At 35.2% G+C, this 18,756-nt stretch overlaps 1 protein-coding gene across 1 annotated transcript; it reads left to right on the top strand.

Annotated features, from left to right (window-relative positions):
- LOC142626085 (fanconi-associated nuclease 1 homolog) lies at nt 1-17,266 on the top strand. The gene is made up of 14 exons (XM_075799861.1): nt 1-205; nt 285-676; nt 771-881; nt 4,133-4,397; nt 4,500-4,562; nt 5,019-5,093; nt 5,193-5,311; nt 6,620-6,690; nt 6,791-6,878; nt 6,978-7,118; nt 7,193-7,419; nt 9,152-9,425; nt 9,578-9,811; nt 16,567-17,266. Exons 1-14 carry the CDS (start codon nt 40-42, stop codon nt 17,011-17,013), a joined length of 2,673 nt encoding a protein of 890 aa, XP_075655976.1. The 5' UTR covers nt 1-39; the 3' UTR covers nt 17,014-17,266.
- The last annotated feature ends 1,490 nt before the right edge of the window (nt 17,267-18,756 follow it).

Here is an 18,756-nt window from a genome sequence, read left to right as displayed (position 1 = left end):
GGAAGCTTTTTTTGTTTTGTTTTGTAGAAAAGAAAAGAAATGTTGAAGGGAAGAGAGAGCATGGTCCGATTAGTTGGCAAACGGCGGCGGTTCCTTCCCAATCGTGAAACTCTGTTGTCTGCTTCCGATGAATTAGAATTGGTAAGCTGTCCTGTTTGTGCCCTCAAAATTAGTGCCCAGCACCATGCCATCAACTCTCATCTCGGTCCGTATTCTAATTACACTGTTTGTTTGTTTGTTTTCCACTTGTTAATTATTAAATTAGTTTTCTTCCTCATCTCCAGATACATGTTTGTCTGAAAGTGAAACCCGACCTGGAACCAAACGGAAATTGAGTCAGCGTACCCTTCTTGACTCAAACTTCTTCTTCTTGTCTAAGAAGTCTAATGAGATTCATCAGTCACAGTTAACAAACAAATACAATGATGATTGTTGTGGCCACACCCACACCCACACCCACACCCACACCCACATCATCAATCATGAGTATGACATCACCCCATCCCCATCCAACAATAATGTTGATGTAACAACTATGGAAAACGTATCTGGGGTTACTCTTCAAACCTTTATCGTTGGTCGTAGGTTTTTTAGTCATGAAAATGAATTACATGTTGGGGCAAACATTTCTCTTCTACCAGACCCTCATAATGTTAAGGATCCCAATGCTATCAAGGTTAGTCTTCTTCTTTTTAATTTTATTTATTTCAAGTTCTAAATTTATTTCTCTTATAAAAAAAAAAAAAGGCATTTTGTTTGTTTGGATTCAGGTTCTTTCTGCAGATTCTGGATCCTGTAAATCTAAAGTGCTTGGTTTTCTCCCTCGTGAATTAGCTCAATATTTGTCCCCTTTAATGGAGAAGTACTGCCTAAGCTTTGAGGTAATACATATATATATATATATATATATATATATATATATATATTCCTTAAACTGGGACCTCAGTTTCTTTGCATAATTTATTCACTTGTGTTTAAACTATCTTTCTTATCCTTGGAGCATCTTTTCTATAACTTGCCTTTGGCCTCCCATCACATCAAACTCAAGGGACCTTCTGGTTCTATTGATGAGATTGCTCCCTTACTTCTTCTTTAGTCTTGCACATATAATATAAGGAATCATGCAGTAACAAACAAAAGCAACGACCTTCTTTAGTTAGTGCTGTGGTGATCCAATTAACTCAACTCCTTCAATAATGCAAGAACAGGGTCTTGCAATTTAACATCAACACTCCTCCATAATTACTTTCTGAAAATTAGTAATACAGAAGTTTAGTTTATGACCTATGCTATGAATGTGTGTGTGACATTGTGATATGTCCGATGATGCACAAATAATAATTTATTTTTTTTTATAAGTAAAAGATCGTTTTATTAACATGTGAAGATTATTCTAGTACATGGTAAGTACACTAGAGTCTAGAACTACTCCTAAAAACTTACAATCTAAAACTTATATGGTTAACAATTTCTGCAAAGGAAAAATAATGTTAGCTGATATTTTCATCTAATCCTACAAAGTTATCAGGAATAAAACCTCAAGTCAAATTATTGAGAACTCTGCTCCTTCAACAATTCGTTTATTTCTTTTCTTTCTTTTTTCTTCCCCCCCCAAAAAAAAATCCACATAACTTGAAGTCAAACTATTATTCCTTTACTGACAAGCGAGCAGATGCTGCAGATCCAAATTGTGAAGCTGTAGATGATCCACTGTTTCTCCAATTTCCTTGCACATACAACACCGACGTATAATTCCCTTTTTACAAAGATTATCCATTGTCAAAATCCTCCCCAATGCAGCCAAACAAACAAAGAATGCAACCTTATGTGGAACCTTTGAACTTTATATACTTTTCCATGGTAACCTAAGCTCCCAAATTCCTCTCAAAGCTTCATAATCTGACATCAAATTTACTAATACATGATACCCTCCAACAAATCTTATCCTCCTCTACACCAAACAGAAAAGGTTCTGACAAGCTTTGTTGGAAGCTAGCCAGCAGCCGTGGTTTTGTGGTGAGTGGGTATTATCACTCCCTTTCCCCTCCCCCCACTGCCACTCCCTTCCCTTGGAAAATGATATGGCAATCGAAGGTTCCCCCCCGGGTTGCTTTTTTTTCTTGGATTGCTGCTCTAAGCAAGATTCTTATTATTGATAATCTTCAGAAAAGGCACTTTGTTGTCCTTGAGTGGTGTTATATGTGTAAAAGGTGTGGGGAATCTGTTGATCATCTCCTCCTTCACTGTCTGTTTTCATCTTTTTCTTGTCTTTCCCTTCCTATTTTGCTTGATCATTGTAATTTGGTTTCTTGATGTTTTTGCCTCTTTAGTACATTTCCTATGTACGGGGCTGTGTTCTTCTCTAATATATTTTTATCGTTACTTATCAAAAAAAAAAAAAAAATTTTTTTTTTTTGATAGGTAGAAGATAAAAGAATATATCAACTTTCTCCAACTTGAAATCCTGAAAATCTCGTCTATAAGGGGTCCAACACCACACAATCACTGGACAGGAGTATTATATAGGAGATCAAAGAATACATCAACTGAGCAATCCTAAAAATCTCATGTAAAAGTAAGAGACTAGGAGTTCAACAACACGCTTTTTTCTGTTTTTATTTTTTATATATTTTTTAAGAAATAAATTAAATGCGAATTATAATTGAAATTTGAGGGAATAGTTGAGAGCATGCCCTATGCAGTGTAAACCCTTGGCCATCATAGACTCACAGTTAGAAGTTAATAGGAAAAAGAATCTTGATGAAATTTTGGGAGGAAAATCTTAAGAAATACACACGAGTGGACACACACACACCCAACAGGCTAAAGGGTTCCCTGGTTATGCATCCATAGTCAACACAAGACCTTTTATGTAGAGCCTTAGAGACTACACCACTACTTACCTTACACTAGCTTAACAGTTCATTCGATCTCAACACTGAATACAATAATGCCAACACAATAGTTTAGAACTTAGTTCAATAACATGATTGTGGCTAGACTAAGACTGGCAATCAAGCAACTCAACAATCAGAACAATAGTCTAATACAGTTTTTGCAAAAGGTTAAAACAACACTCAAGAATTTTATTTTGAAAGGGACTAGGGAGGACTGACTAATACCCAAGAGGCTCTAAGGCTTTCCAGGTTATGCCCCCATGGTTTACATAGAGCTTTTTATATGGAGACGTACTAGGAAGCTGATTGAATCAAACTACTACAGCAGCTCACAGTAGCTCAGCACAGTACAATAATACTAGCACAATAACATAGCACTCAGTGCAATAAAATTACTCATAGTTAACTTCATGGTACAACATAGTATGACATCACATGGGCTTTGGTAAAGAAGAGATGAAGGGCAGCTTTTACCGAATCACATATGGATTTCCTAGTCTAATTTTGCGCCACTGTAATAATCACATGATTATTCATCATCACTGTTATTGTATCTTATAAAAGGTGGTGGGTTAAGCTATGGTAGTGGTGATCCATGTTGACTTATCCAACATTCTATTCAAGACAATTTTTCCTGAAAGTGGGTGACAAGGATCTAATGCAAAAGTACTGTTCACGAGGTTAGCAATTATGCCGTCTTAGGATACATATTTAGTTCTCACATGTTTTTTGTATTAGTTATCACCTACAGGATGATCTTTGAACTTGATGGCCAAGTTGTATGGGTACCAAGCTTGAATAGCTTAAGTAGCTGAATGTACCCATCAACTTGCACATAAAGGAATCATAGTGTTCCTGTTTGAAATCTAGCAGTCTTGAAAAAGGGATGAGGGTATATGTATATTAGGTGTGTTTTAAAGTGTTCTCCTCTGATGAAATATTCATGTACCAGTAAAGTAATGTTTTAGGGTTATTTACGCAGACTTCTAATGTGATTTTTTAAAAATTACAAGATCTTCATTAAATTGTATTATTATTATTATTATTATTTTGGTTTGTACACATTTTTATGATCTGCACATGTATTAAATTCCCATTTCTGCACTTAGTAATGAGTTTACGCAACATTTATTTTTAATGTTATTTATGTTCAGACTGCATTTTATAATTTGGAAAATAGTGAAATTAATTGATTTTTTAGTTCTCGCTATGATACACTTTTGGATTTCTTTCAGGGGTATGTGACTTCTGTTCCAAAGAATCCTTTTGATTTTGTTCCCATTCAGATAGTGTGTCACAAGATGATATTGCATGGTGAAAAAGAATTTGAAGATGTAGAGGCTTTTAAATGTTTGTGGAAATATGCTATTCATGTGGTTGAATCCACAAAAAATTGTCCACCCGGCATCACAAAATATCAGCAAAACTTTTGCCTAGTCATTCATGAAGTTATAAGAAGTAATCCTCACCTATTTACAGATGAAGAAAAAAAATTCATGGGTATCAAATCTAAATTTGTTTGAGTCTTTATTTCTTATGCGCCTTTTGAGCCTTCATTTTTACTGACAGTCTATGACTACTTTATATGTGATCTGTTCACAGAATCATTTACTTCACTCTCAAATGATAGTCAGCGGCTTTTTGTTCGGCTCTATACACGAAAAGGTTTCTTAATTTCCAGATACGCTTTCTCATGTATTAGTTCAGCTTTGCGTGTCTAGTTATCTTGTATTGGTCCCTACAACATATGCATTACATGTATCCATTTTTGTACCATAATGATGATCTGTTTTTTTTTTAAGATGTTAAGCTATGGCTCTCAGGTATCAAGTTTTGTGCAGTTTAAGATGCATACAAGTTTACCATTAAGTCACTCTTCATCGCAATCAGCTAAAGTGATTGAAATTTGGATCGACTTGTATTCACTATAACATGATTGTATTCACATTAGCAATTACTTGATATCAAAATTAAATAATTGGTTTGCCCAAAGTGAAAAAAAGAAGTTGGTGGCTAAGTTTGTAGCTCCTTGAACCATATTTATCATCGATCAGATTTTCATAATACAAATTAATGGATTTAGAAGAAACATACAGAATGAAATGCATACTTCTGACTCAGGGCCATGGTTTCGAATATCTACTATTTCCTATTCAGAAGTATTGGATCCTCAAGAAGCAGTCAAGGGTCTCTCTGGTAATAATATTGGTTTTTAATATTTATATTTCTTGCATCTTTCTGGTGCAGATTTCCAAATCGAGGTCCATACTGACACCTCCTCTTGTCATATTGCAGCAATGGGTTATCTATGTTTATTTGAAGATAAAGATAAACTACATGACAATGACATTAAGGAGATATTGAATTTGCTCACTGTTTCTGAGCTACATGATATTTTGTGCAAGCTTAAGAAGGTTTACATTTATTGACATTTCTATAAGAATTTGTATTCTCTTTTTGACTCAATTAATATTGCATCCATTATTTTAGTGCATCTTATGGTGGAAAGATTACTTTGTTATTAATATGTTTAGAATGCATTATGTTGTGCACATGTTTATCAGTTTCTCCATTATGCACTGTTTTCTTAGTACTTAATTTTGGACTCTGTCAAAGAACTTTGCATGTTTCCAATATAATATTACTTTTTAAAACACAATAAGTGTTCATATGGAGGACACTGAAGCTGCAAGGAGTAAGCATTTTGTTTATCCTGAATGTTTAATTAGTCTTCTGGGGTTTGTTTTGATTGGATCATTTTTGTAATGGATGTGTAGCTAGGCTCAAGTATTAATAAAGGATGGTAATGTAAGTCTTTAGCCAGCATATAACCATCAGCCAGATCTTTTCTGATTTTTGGGCTTAAACTTTAAATCACTCCTCATTTTGGACTATCTGTCCTAGGATTACTTGACTTTGTCTGAGTCTTGTACTGTATATTATTGTTTTCTTGTACTTTTTATTTGTTCCGTCATATTTAGTCTTTTCTTTGGTTTAATTTTGTAAATTCTCTCAAAAATTCTGAAGATATTTTTGGTTTGGTAGCCATTAAACCAGTAGTGCAGAAGCCAAAGGCATGACTAATTTTAAAGCATATTTCATACATTATGCATAACAAGTGGAGCATTATGGGTGGATCCTTCTAAATTTGGTTGTGTCCGTAGTTTATGCTCCAAAATTGATGATTGGCTTTCGATGACTACACAGTATGAGAGCTACTGTGTGGACAGATACGGGTCAAACATTGTATATGTATTTCTGCATGCATGTAGATGCTGTTGTACACAAGGCCACTTTATACACATCTATAAGTCATCACAAACTCATTATTAGTACTATCAATTTCTAAAAGTAGAAAGCAGCATCTCTCATTATTAGTAGTGCAAGTAATCTGCTGCTCAGCTGCCGACCACCCATATGGTTCTTTTGTGGGTGTTGCCTTCAAATGTTTGCTGCCGGGCAAGGCATTTTAATTGTTCAGGCCGTACCAAGGCAAATTTATAGCTATAGTGCTTTACAGTTTTAATCTATTCCCTTAGTGAATGAGATTCATAGTTACCATAATCTGATAAAGCTTATGTCTTCACAAAAATGAAATAGCTTTTAATAATGGATTCTGAACTGCAACCTCTCCTTGATTTGAAATGTGTACTTGTGAATTTTTTGTTAGTTATCTGATGGGTGTTCTATTCAATTTTTTAATGCTTGTTTTGGGGCTTCAGAACTGTAATCATGGTAGAAGAAAGTCGGATCTTCTTGAATCTCTTCTCCCTTCATTTGTAGGTGGATTATGGTATGAATGTGATAATTTATGAGTGACTTGTTGAAATTTTAGCTGGTTGTGTCAATGAGTATATATAATGTTCGCCTGTTCTTTTTCTTTTAATCTGCAGTCCACACCTAACAAGTTTGGTTCTGGATAAAACTGGTACTTGCATTAGCATATCTTCAAAAGCTGAATCCCTTATCTGGCGTGCTGAGGTGCTTTCATGTCTTAGTGTGTCATGTTTATGTTGCAGTGGTTTGTTAAAATTGTGATTTCATCTAAAATGGTCTTCATGAATTTCATTGCTCCTGCAGAGGCTATTCTTCCTGAATGGAGAGCAGAATCTATCAACATTCCTACTAGTTGATTTCGGAATAGTCAAGTATCCAACTTATGACTGCATAATCTCAGAAAAAATTTTCCCAGGTCAAGATGACCTGCTTGCTTATGAAGAGGTGTTAATGTTGTTTCTGTTTAGCAGAAAATGTTGAATTTATATTGCTTTTACCATAATGGTCATGGGTTACAGGCCATTGAAGTTGCACAACTAATGGATGAAGCTCTTGATGGAAACAACATTGAATTGGTGTTAAGATGCATAAAGATAGCTGACTCCCGTATATCAAGCTCTTCTATGAAAACAATGGAATCCACAACCTCTGAATTAGTGGCTACATTTTATTCATCATTTTCAGCATTGTGGGTCTACTCAAAAGTGGTCTTGTTAGGAGTTTCCTTTCTTGAGCGGGAGCGCAGGTATTATTGTGATTACAGAAGCTGCTTCTTTTTGTATTCTTGTATGCGAAACTATGACATTAATCTCTGTGCCTAAATCAATTTTTTAATTAGTATGTTTCTCTAGTTTTGTACACAAGTAATTATTACTCGTAAATGGTGTTTATGATGTTATGTATAAGGTTTGGTGTAAACTTTGGATATGGTTTCACAATAAATAATACATTTATAGTGGATATATAAATCATGAGGAAACACTATACTACCTATAAAAAAAAACTATCAAAGGGCGGGAATGTGTTAAAGCCTGTTCGCATTCTAGTGATGCTTTCTTGTATGTTGTATTGGACCATTAAAACAACATTATGGCACAAGCCCCTTTGTGTTACTCTCCCTACTTGGACAAAAAAAACATTAAGAATATTCCATAGAAAGGTTTTAGCCGTACTGAAAATGTTTGGATGTAACACAAGAAAAATAACTATTACAATAGGGTAGATGTAACATTAGTTGAGGAAAATCCGAAGGTGGACTGGATATAAATTTATTATCAGTTAGATGTAGCATTAATTGCCAAGAGTCTAGTAGGTCAGTAGCATTGAGAACCAGAGTTTAAATCCTCCCTCCTCAACTTTGTTGTAACAAATGAATTATAAAAAAAAAAAGTTAGATGTAGCACTAATTGAAAAGAAGATTAGGAAGTCTGTCAAAGATGTCTCAGTCGTGACCCGTGTGGAACAAGGACAGATGATATAGAAATATGCAAGGGTGATTTATTAACCGAAGGCATTTTAGAAGGACAAGTAAGAGTGAAAAATCAATATCCCCTCTGTTATATCTAAAATACGCAATTAAGTTTCCTTTTTTCTTCTTTTCTATTTTCTTTGGATTTTTCCCTATGGCCAGTTATAGAGCTAAGGTCCAGATAAGATATATAATTTCAAGATTTAACAACCAGTGTTACAGTGTATAAGTTAGAGTTTCTATAATAACAAAATTTATATGCCTTCTATCATTTATGACATTTCCATAAATGATTGAAGGCATATAATTTATATGCCTTGAGATCGGTGCTGTCAGTTGCTGTTTGGCCGAAGACAGAAGGGGTGGGTCTTTATCAACGGTTTTGTGGGGGTTGTTTAGGTTGCGTAGATGGCGGTGATTTCTCATGTGAATGTTTGCTCCTCCCTCGTTGCCATGGGGTAATGTGGTGATAAAGGCTGCGTATCAAATGATGGTGGTGCCAATTCGAGTCTACAACAGGAGGTGGTGGTTCAAAGCGTGGTTGCAGCATTTTTTGATACCAAACTATTCACGTGTTTTGTAACTTCTATTACCTTTGATGGTTTGACACATCTTTAAGTTCCAACTATCAATGGCAGTTTTTTTCTCTATGGTGAATTATTCCTTCCGTAAAATGTTCGAAAGAAATGAAACTTCACAATTAAGCTTAGTTAGTGAGCATGGCATGGAAAATATTTCTGTAAAAGCAGTCTTGTAAGTAACTTTGATCAATAAAGTATGTGTGCAATCTATCCCCTAAACTATTGTGATGTCCCTCTGCCAGTAATAATTACTGTACATTTTAGCCACGTTTTATATTTTCTCTTGTCCCCTCAATTAAATTTCCAGATGTAAAGAAATTGCAAGTTTGTAGAGGTTTAAAGAAATTGCAAGTTTCCAGTTGGTCTCTGGATTTTAGCATTTAGCTGTTCTATTAGAGGTTTGAAGGAACATTTTTCTTCTTCTGCAGGTATAATGATGCTATAAATTTGCTGAAGCGGTTGCTAAATTGTTTTACTTGTGATGGAAGAAGAGGATATTGGACCCTAAGGTTGTCAATCAATTTGGAGCACACTGGGTATCCCAATGAGAGCCTTACAGCTGCTGAAGATGGATTACAGGATCCATGGGTGCGTGCTGGTTCAAGGATGGCACTGCAAAGGCGAATCCTTCGATTAGGAAAACCTCCAAGGCGCTGGAAAACTCCTAGTTTTGCAGCATCTTTTAAGAGGAAGATCACAGAGGTAATTGCTTACTTGACTCTATTAGGAATTTTAATGTTCTGATATTCTTGTTGAACTTTCAAGTCAAGTTCAGTATATAAAGCTGAAAATAGTTGATGCTTAAAAGCTGCTGCTTTTCTAAATATGACTCATTTGGCTGGAAAACATGTTAGGTTCATCTTCAAGGGAGACCTTTGAATTGTGAAATGGGCATGAAGAATAGGTTTTATGGAGAAGATGGGGAGCAGTGTGGAGTTGAGCAGCTTGCCCTGCAGTACTATGCTGGAGAAGGACGTGGGTGGCAGGGTGTTCATACAGAGAGTGGCATTTGGTTGACTATTTTTGGGCTGTTGATGTGGGACATTATATTTTCTAATGTACCAAATGTATTCCGTACCAGATTTCAGGTATGTTTTCTTAGTTTGTTTTTAAGTTGTTATCTTTTCTTAAGTTAATGTCCTAAGCCTTTGTTTTTCAGCATCATGTCATTTAACTTATATATTTCTATCATGAAGGTTGTAACCTTTGATAAGTGATGCATGTAACTTGGTGCATTAAGCATCAATAATGTGTGGTGTCTGATCTTATTATTATGTGCCCTTCACACCTCATTTCAAAGAGAGCAAGTGATGCAGAACACAGTAGGAAAATAGGAAATAAAGAGTGACAATAGGAATAACAGGACAAACCCTGGGCTTCACTACCTAGAATTTGCTTGCAAACCCTAGGCATCACCACCAAACAAAGAGAACAAAGGAGGAGGCATTCTCAACTCATCATAAAATTTTTAGTCAAAATCATCTGCTTTTACAATTACAAGAACGCTATTTGGAATCCTATTATTGAGAAGGTGGAGAGGAGGTTAGCAGGTTGGAAACGACTGTATCTCTCAAAAGGAGGTAAAGTTACTCTTATTAAGAGTACTTTGTCCAATCTTCCAACTTATTTTCTCTCTCTTTTTCCTATCCCGATGGAGGTTGAAAACCGTATTGAGCAACTTCAACGGAATTTTCTTTGGAGTGGTATGGGGGATGTTAAAAAAACTCACCTAGTGAAATGGGCCACGGTTTGCACTCTTCATTCTGGAGGTTTAGCTATTAGAAGTTTGAGAAGTTTTAATAAAGCCTTGTTTGGGAAGTGGTTATGGAAATTTGGGAATGAGCGTCAAGCCTTGTGGAGGAGAGTGATAGGGGCTAAATATGGTTGTGAAGGGGGAGGTTGGTGCTCTCTTCCCGTTATTGGCCCTCATGGTGTTAGTTTGTGGAAGTCTATTAGTCGTGGTTGGCCTTCCTTTGTTCGTCACATCCAATTTGAGGTTGGGGCCGGGTTTACTATTAGATTTTGGCAGGATATTTGGTGTGGGGACTCTTCTTTGTGTGTGCTCTATCCAAGACTTTTTTCTTCAAGTCGAAATAAGGAGGCCTCGGTGGCTGAGTTGATGAAGTTCCCAAATGGTGTTCTCTTTTGGGATCTATCTTTTAGAAGATACAACGAAGATTGGGATTTGGAATCCTTCTACAGTTTAATGTCTAGAATTTATGAAGCTTCTTTGAAAGGAGTTGGGGACGATAAGATGTGTTGGAAACCTGCTATGGGAAAAGGTTTTGCTGTTCGTTCTTACTACGAAGTGCTGACAAGAAGTTTCGATCAGTCCTTCCCTTAGAAGACTGTTTGGAAGTCTAAGGTCCCCTTTAGAGTTGCTTTTTTTGTGTGGACTGCAGCTTTGGAGATATCTTGACTATTGATAATCTTAGGAAGCGGCAGATTTTGATTTTGGATTGGTGTTGTATGTGTAAAAGAAATGGGGAATCAGTTGACCACCTCCTCATCCATTGCTCTATTGCTTTTGATTTATGGTCAATGGTGTTTACTTTGTTTGGCATTCAATGGGTTATGCCGAGAACAGTGGTGGAGCTGTTGGCTTGTTGGCAAGGAAAATTTGGAAGGCATCGGAATTCTGCTATTTGGATGGCTGTGCCCCATTGTTTGATGTGGAGCATTTGGAGGGAGAGGAATAACCGGCATTTTGAGGATTTAGAGAGATTAGTTTCAGATCTTGAACTCTTCTTCCTTAAGTCTCTTCTGGATTGGGTTACAGTTTTTGGCTTTCGTTCTTTTTCTTCAGTCCATGGTTTCATGGACTTTTGTACTTTATGTACTTTATGCACTTGATTTGTTTTTGTCCTTGATGTATACCTCCGGTATACTCAGGTGACACCCCTCTTCTTTTAATATATTTTTATTACTTATCAAAAAAAACAAGAACACTAGTTTAGTAGGGTTTAGGGATTACACTAATATGGAAAATGCTTAATCAAATCCCTTAAAACCCTGAACATTAAAAACTAAATTAAAAAATAATTTCAAATTTAGAAACAAAATCTTAAATAAATTTGGTGCTTCTTCCATTAGGAAGTATAATGTTATGTTTGGTAACAGTTTTTGTTTTCTATTTTCAAAAACTTGTTTTTGGTAATAGAAAGAAAAAAAATTTTCCTTGTACTTTTGAAATCAAAACCATGTTTGGTTAGTTGAATAAAAAAATAGTTTTCTAAAGAAAAAAAATTAGAAAATTTTTTTGGTAATTTTGATGATGTTCAAACAATATTATATACTTTTGTAGCAAATTCAAATCCCTTAAAACCCTCAACATTAAAAACTAAATTCAAAAATAATTTCAAATTTAGAAACAAAATCTTAAATGAATTTGGTGCTTCTTCTATTAGGAAGTATAATGTTATGTTTGGTAACAATTTTTGTTTTCTATTTTCAAAAACTTGTTTTTGGTAATAAAAAGAAAAAAAAAATTTCTTGTATTTTTGAAATAAAAAACATGTTTGGTTAGTTGAATAAAAAAATAGTTTTCTGAAGAAAAAAAAATTAGAAAATTTGTTTGGTAATTTTGATGATGTTCAAACAATATTATATACTTTTGTAGCAAATGGAAATTATTATCCAATTATGAAATGTAGCATGAAGGGTGATTACAAATTTACAAAGAAGCTATATGTTATATGCACAAAGCTATATGGTATCAATTTTCAATGGACACTGCACAAAGCTTTTGGCGATGTACAACCAATTTTGACATTAAAAATAGGAAATTATTAGTTTATATATTATTGTTTATGTAAGATTTGCATTGTTAGATTTGTAAGATTTATGTAAAATTATTAGTTTACCTGTTTTGAAAACTAGAAACTGAAAACAACATTTTGCCTGTTTTCAATTTCCTTTGTAAATTGAGTTTGAGAACAATATTTGTTTTCTGTCCATTTAGGTTGCCAAACAAGTTTTTAAGTCTCAAAAATAGAAAATTGTTTTTGAAAACAAAAATTTAGAGAAAAAAGAAAGTTGCCAAACATACCTAAGAAACTAAGGAATAGATCTAGAATATGGCTCTGAAAAAGAAAGAAGAGTGACCATATTTCTTGGCTCACACCTTATGCAAACCACATTTTTGAATGCTTAAAGTCCCTAATTTTGTGAGGGTGAGGCTATCTGATGTAAGGAGCACCAAAATCATTTAATATTTTATTTTCAAATTTGAACTTATTTTTGTGTTTTTAATGTTGAGGGTTTCGTGGAATTTAATTGGATATTTCCATGAGTGTAATACTTGAAACCCTGTTTAACTAATGCTCTTGTAATGGTGAAGGACAATTAGAAACTGAATAAAAATGTTATGAGTTGAGAATGTGTTTCTCCTTTGTTTTGTGTGGATACCAAACATACTTAGGTGCTAATGCCTAAGTTTCCTTTCTTGGTGCTGATTCTTAGGGTTTTATCTTTTTCCCTTTGCTCAATTTCCCCCTTGTATCTTCATTTGATATTTTCTGGCATCACTATCATGAGGCACCCTTCTGAGCGTTGTTGTGAGCTCTCTTTAATATAGGATTTTGCATGTAAAATTATAGCTCACCTCATCATATGATATGATACGATCTAACATAATCTAACTGGGAAAAGTTCAGCCTCCACAATTGATTGTGGTCAAAGTTGTTGCTATAATGTTCGTATGTTACACATGCCATCAATGGGCAAAAAAATTCGACTTTGACCTATGCATCTACCATATCCGTTATCCATATCTCCTCTGTTCAAATAAAATCTTACTGCTTATAAGAAAAATGGATCTCTTAATAAAGTTCTCCTCTGTTCAAATAAATCTTATTGCTTATAAGAAAAATGAATCTCTTAATAAAGTTTGATAATGCCCCCACCCCCCACCCCCCCTTCCACACACACACACAATCAATTGATTGGTAAGATATGTATACTCTTATGCGTATTGGAATGACCTGAAATAGGGGAGAGCTTCTCATAAGGAAAAACCATTTAACTTTTGTGTATTAAAATACTTGCCCTTAGTCTGGACATTTCCCCATATGTCGAAATTTCTATTTATGGAAAGTACACAAGTGTGTGTGTGAGCTGGGTAACACAGACCTGGGAGTTGCTCTCTTGTTATAACAAAAGATCAGGGATATCTAGTGAACTTTTGTTTGATGAGTTGTTTATTTGACTCGAGGTACTTTGTTTGATAATGTTGTACTGGTTGTAGTTTGCATCAATAGTTGACTTAGTATCAGTGAACAATTCCATCTTATATCTTATTGCCTTGCTTTTCTTAACTGCATCCTTGTTAAGCTTTGCTCTTTCTTTCTTTTCTATTTTTTGAAATTTTTCCGATTAACTTCAGAAGTTGAGGTTCATTTCAATCATTTGCTTTTTGGGAACCTCGTTCTTGCATAGTTCCCATGCACAAGGATGGCACTTCCCTTTATAGTGCCTTTTTTCCTTATATGTAATAACTTCAGATAATTTATTCCTGTCCTCTATTTTCCTTGCTTCTTAAACGAATAAGGCAAGGATTGCACATTTTCACTTATTCACACAATAGGTGGGTAATTCCTTTTCTTCAGTAGGCATTTTTTCCCTATAAGGTAAAGTCCTGTTAAAGTACTGCTCTGGTGGAGGAACTATTTTCAGTCAACTCTTGCTAACAAGTGTGTTTGGATGGAGGAGATAGCTGTAGAGGTAAGGAGATGGGGATGGGGTTGGGGTTGGGGATGGGGATGGTTTAAGTAACCTTTATTGGATGTTTTTTAAAGTAAGAGGGGGAACGTTTGATGAGATTTGGAGGAATTAGATTCCCCTTCAAACCCCTCATCTTTAATACCCCAAAATTGGGGGAATTTGGAGGGGGAGAGATTTCACATATTTTAAAAAATATAATTAATTATCTATTTTGCCCTTATGATGTTAATTTACCTCTTTTTCTTTTGTTTGGATGGTGGGGGAGGAGAGGAGAGTAGAGGGAATGAGAGGGGTATGAATTAATGAACTTTTTTTGTAAGAGGGGAGGGGTTTGGAGGGGTATCTTATCCCTCCTAACCCCTCATTTTTAATTCCCCCAAATTGGGGGAATTTGGAGGAGGGTATTAAAAAAAAACGAAATGTCAATTTTTCCCTTAAGATATCAATTTATATTTATTTCTTTAAAATTAATAAAATAAAGTCACAATTGTCCATTTATCTCCCTTCCCCTCTCCCTACTTAACATCCAAACAAAGGGGAGAGATATCTATTCCCCTTCCCTCTACTTAATTTTTAAAACATCCAAATAAGGTGAATGGGTAATCGACTTATCAAAAAAAAAAAGGTGAACGGTTAATCGACTTATAAAAAAAAAAAAAACTGAACAGGTAATCATTCCCGTCCACTCTCATTTACTCTCTTCTCCTTTCCCTCACCCTCTACTCCTCTCTCCCTCCAAACTTCCAAACATAGTGTAAAATTAGTAAAAGAGGGGTATAGTTGTCAATTTATATGATAGTTTATGATTTCTTCACCTTCCCATTTTAATTTTGAAAACATCTAAACAAAGGGGATGGATATTTTTCCTCTTCCCCCTATGTAATTTTTAAAACATCCAAGCAAAGGGAAGGGGTAACTTTTTTCCTCTCCTCTTTGCTCTCCTCCCTCTGAACTTCCAAACACACCGTTGGAGATATTACAATGATTTTCTAATGGTGATATCTAGTAAATTCTTCCCAGAAAGATTTTATTTTAATTTTTTTCCTTTGTAAAGCAAGGAATAAGTAGCATGGGGGAAGTATATCATACAATTCAGTAAGCAAATAGGGAAGTTAAATAGGAGCATAGCGGGAACAGGATTCAATTGGTAAAAGGCAAGCAACTCTCATAACTCATAAGAGGTCATCCCAGTTGAGATGTCCGTAGGAAGGAAGTGGTTTCAGTAGTGCTTTTTTTTTTTCAGTAAAAATCAAATTTATTCAAATAAATATGAGTACAACACAACCATAGTACGCAGGCAGTGTACAGGGGCTGTTAAAAAGCATATGAAAGTACATAAATCCAAAAGCTCTAGCATATCATATCCGAGAAAGAATGACTGATGTTCAGCTAGAATACTCCCTGTATACTTGTGATCATTTATTTCTAATAAAATTTATTACATGTAAAATAAAAAATAGAGAGAGAGAGAGAGAGAGAGAGAGAGAGAGAGAATGACAAATTAAAGCTGCCATCCAGTAATAGAGTGCCAGTAGCAGATTTTGTAGTTAGAAGCTCCATCTCCATCAAGGTCACAGTCATATTGTCACTATTATCAATGAGAAAACCCTTGGGCTTGTTATCTAGTAACTTGTTTAGAAATATTGTAATGAAAGGAACATAGGAGTTTTCCGCTAGGTATTTGACTAAATAGGATCTTCCAGTTCCTATATCACTAAATACCACTAGAGGGGAAGACGGCTAACCGGAGCGAAAAGGGTTTTCCATGAGATAGTATATGAAAACTATTAGACCATGAGGTTTGTGAATAAGCGATTGTCAATTATGAGCCAAAAATATCCGTATATCTGCTAAACAGAATGTATTGAGCTTCATTAGATACTTTTTGTGAATGTCAACTGTCTTTATTGCTCCCTTTTGTTCCATCATTTGATAACCAACTGTTGTGACAGTCCTGTAACTGTGGAAAAGAATTTTTTCCTCAAAAACATTCTTCAGCCTTATTCTAATAATGTTGATATGTCGATTGACTCTCTTTGCTTTCCAAATTATAATATGCATGTGATTTCTAGTCCATTTTCTTTTGTAAAGAGATTTAAAAAATGATTTTTCCATTTTGCAGACTGCCCCCTTGGATATGGAGACTGACAGCTTTTATCTGGTGAGGAAGAGCTGTATAGAATCTCACCTACAGAAAATTCATGATGGCATGGGTGAGGAGATCCTCGTCACGTCATGGGAATCCCATGTAGGAACAGCTTGTAGGGGAGTTAATTGGGACCGGCATTCCCTCACCGAACTTCGGGCAGCTGTTACATGCATTGGTGGCCCTTGTTTGGCCTCACTCTGCCGCCATCTTGCACAAGATTACCGAAGCTGGTCCAGCGGAATGCCAGATTTGTTGCTGTGGCGCTTTCATGGGGAGTACAGAGGTGAAGCCAAGCTTGTTGAAGTGAAAGGCCCTAGGGATCGGCTCTCTGAACAGCAGCGAGCATGGCTACTTCTTCTGATGGATTGTGGGTTTAATACAGAGGTTTGTAAGGTGAGCCCTGTGCCGATGTCTGCATGAAGTCTTACTCTTTTGCTCTGAGAAAAATACGAGAAGAATGAGGACGGGAAGTTTTCAATGATTTAGTGAAAAATTTTCCATATAAGACTTCTTTTTTTTTTATTTTTTTTATTTTATAATTTGAATTAGCAGCTTCTCAATGGAAGTGTATGTTAAATTAGATTTTGTTTTTATTTTTTATTTTGGATAAAATACAAAGACTAAGAGGGATGAAAATTTCCCTCTAATATTATCTCTTCCATTTTACCTTCAATATTGTGTAGGTGTAGAAGCGTGGATTAGTGGGAGAATGGGTTGGGATGTATTTGAGGGTAGTGGAATAAATGATGTGTGGAAGAAGATGAATGATGGAGATTTGGAAATTCTACAAAAAGTCATATCTCTAGATGGCATGCTGTTCACAATTGGAATGATGGCACAAGCTACGCTTTGAGCGACTAACATATTTTATGCCTACACAAACATCTCTAATAATGACTATTCCGCCATTGCAACGAAATAGGCTAAGTATATTAACACAATGATACAAGATCATTACCAAGAACGAAGTAATGCTTGTGATCACTTGTCCCCAAGTAGATTCGTTCTTATATTATCGAATTCCCCAACTTTGACCCAATACGTCAATATGCAAACTGTGCCTTCTAGATTTTTTTTCTTTCTTTCTTAAATAAAATTTATTTATTTAAAAAAAATATCCACTTAAGAATGCTTTTAAAACATTCGAATCCTAATCACTCTTCTTTTGGGTTAACTTACATAGTTACTCCCATAATTTTAGGTAGTTTTAAATTGAAATCTAGACATATAGTTTCAATTAAAATTTTAAAGTTTGAGCTTTTTAAATCACAAAACCCATACACTGTGCCTGTGGCTGTGTGCCATGTAGGCATGTACAACAAAATTTGGCAAGATATATTTATATATTATAAATATTTAATTAGTAGGTATTAACAAATAAAATTTTAAATTAGATTATTTGTAGAAAATAAAAACTATTTATTTTAATTAGAATTTGTTTAGTGAATGCCTGTTGATGCCCATTTTGGCAAAATGGCCCGATGACAAAAGAACCCTAACAATATAAAATGGGTGAAGACAGAAGAATTAGCAAAATAAGAAAAACCATTAAGCTCGAATGGCAAAAATAATAGTACACAGGCCTACAAAATAATAAAAAGGCCTTAAAAAAAGCAAATGGGCCCAAAGGAGCTCCAAAAAAGGAAGTAGTAAGCCTATGAGAATTATAAGAAGTAGAAAGCAAGCAAAGATGGCTGGAGGAGCCCAAAGAAAGGGATTAATAAATGTGATTGGTTCAAAGGCTAATAAACCCAAACATAAAGGATAATTGGGTCGGAAAAGTCCAAAAGATTTAGCAAAAAGCCCATGGGAGTGTAATAAGTAGGAAATAATGGAATGGGTCGAGGATGCCCAAGGGAATAAAATGGGCAGAGGAAGCCCAAGATGATATGGGAACTGAACCGGCAGAAATACTGGGCAATGTAAACTAAGGGAAGGAATAATACATGGCAGGCCCAGAGTAAGCCCAACAAACACAAGTTAAACGATTCAATAATCAGGAGTAGTTAGCCCACAAACTGGAAGTAAAAGGAGATAGAGGCTGAATTAAAGAAGAAAATGCCCATACCTAAGCAACACCCAGCCCAAATAAGAAACGCGATGCAAAGAATGAATACCCAATGACTCATCCACGTCACAAAGAGTTAAATGAGCAGCAGGACC

The sequence above is a fragment of the Castanea sativa genome, chromosome 2, assembly GCF_040712315.1.
Source record: "Castanea sativa cultivar Marrone di Chiusa Pesio chromosome 2, ASM4071231v1".
Classification (NCBI taxonomy): Eukaryota; Viridiplantae; Streptophyta; class Magnoliopsida; order Fagales; family Fagaceae; genus Castanea; species Castanea sativa.
This window is presented reverse-complemented; position numbering and strand designations above follow the sequence as displayed.

Excerpts from the sequence above, each read along its gene's own strand:
- LOC142626085 (XM_075799861.1), top strand. The coding sequence starts at position 40 with ATGTTGAAGGGAAGAGAGAGCATGGTCCGATTAGTTGGCAAACGGCGG. Across the intron at positions 4,563-5,018 it reads TCGGCTCTATACACGAAAAG|GGCCATGGTTTCGAATATCT; the intron begins GTTTCTTAATTT and ends CTTCTGACTCAG. Across the intron at positions 6,879-6,977 it reads CCCTTATCTGGCGTGCTGAG|AGGCTATTCTTCCTGAATGG; the intron begins GTGCTTTCATGT and ends TTGCTCCTGCAG.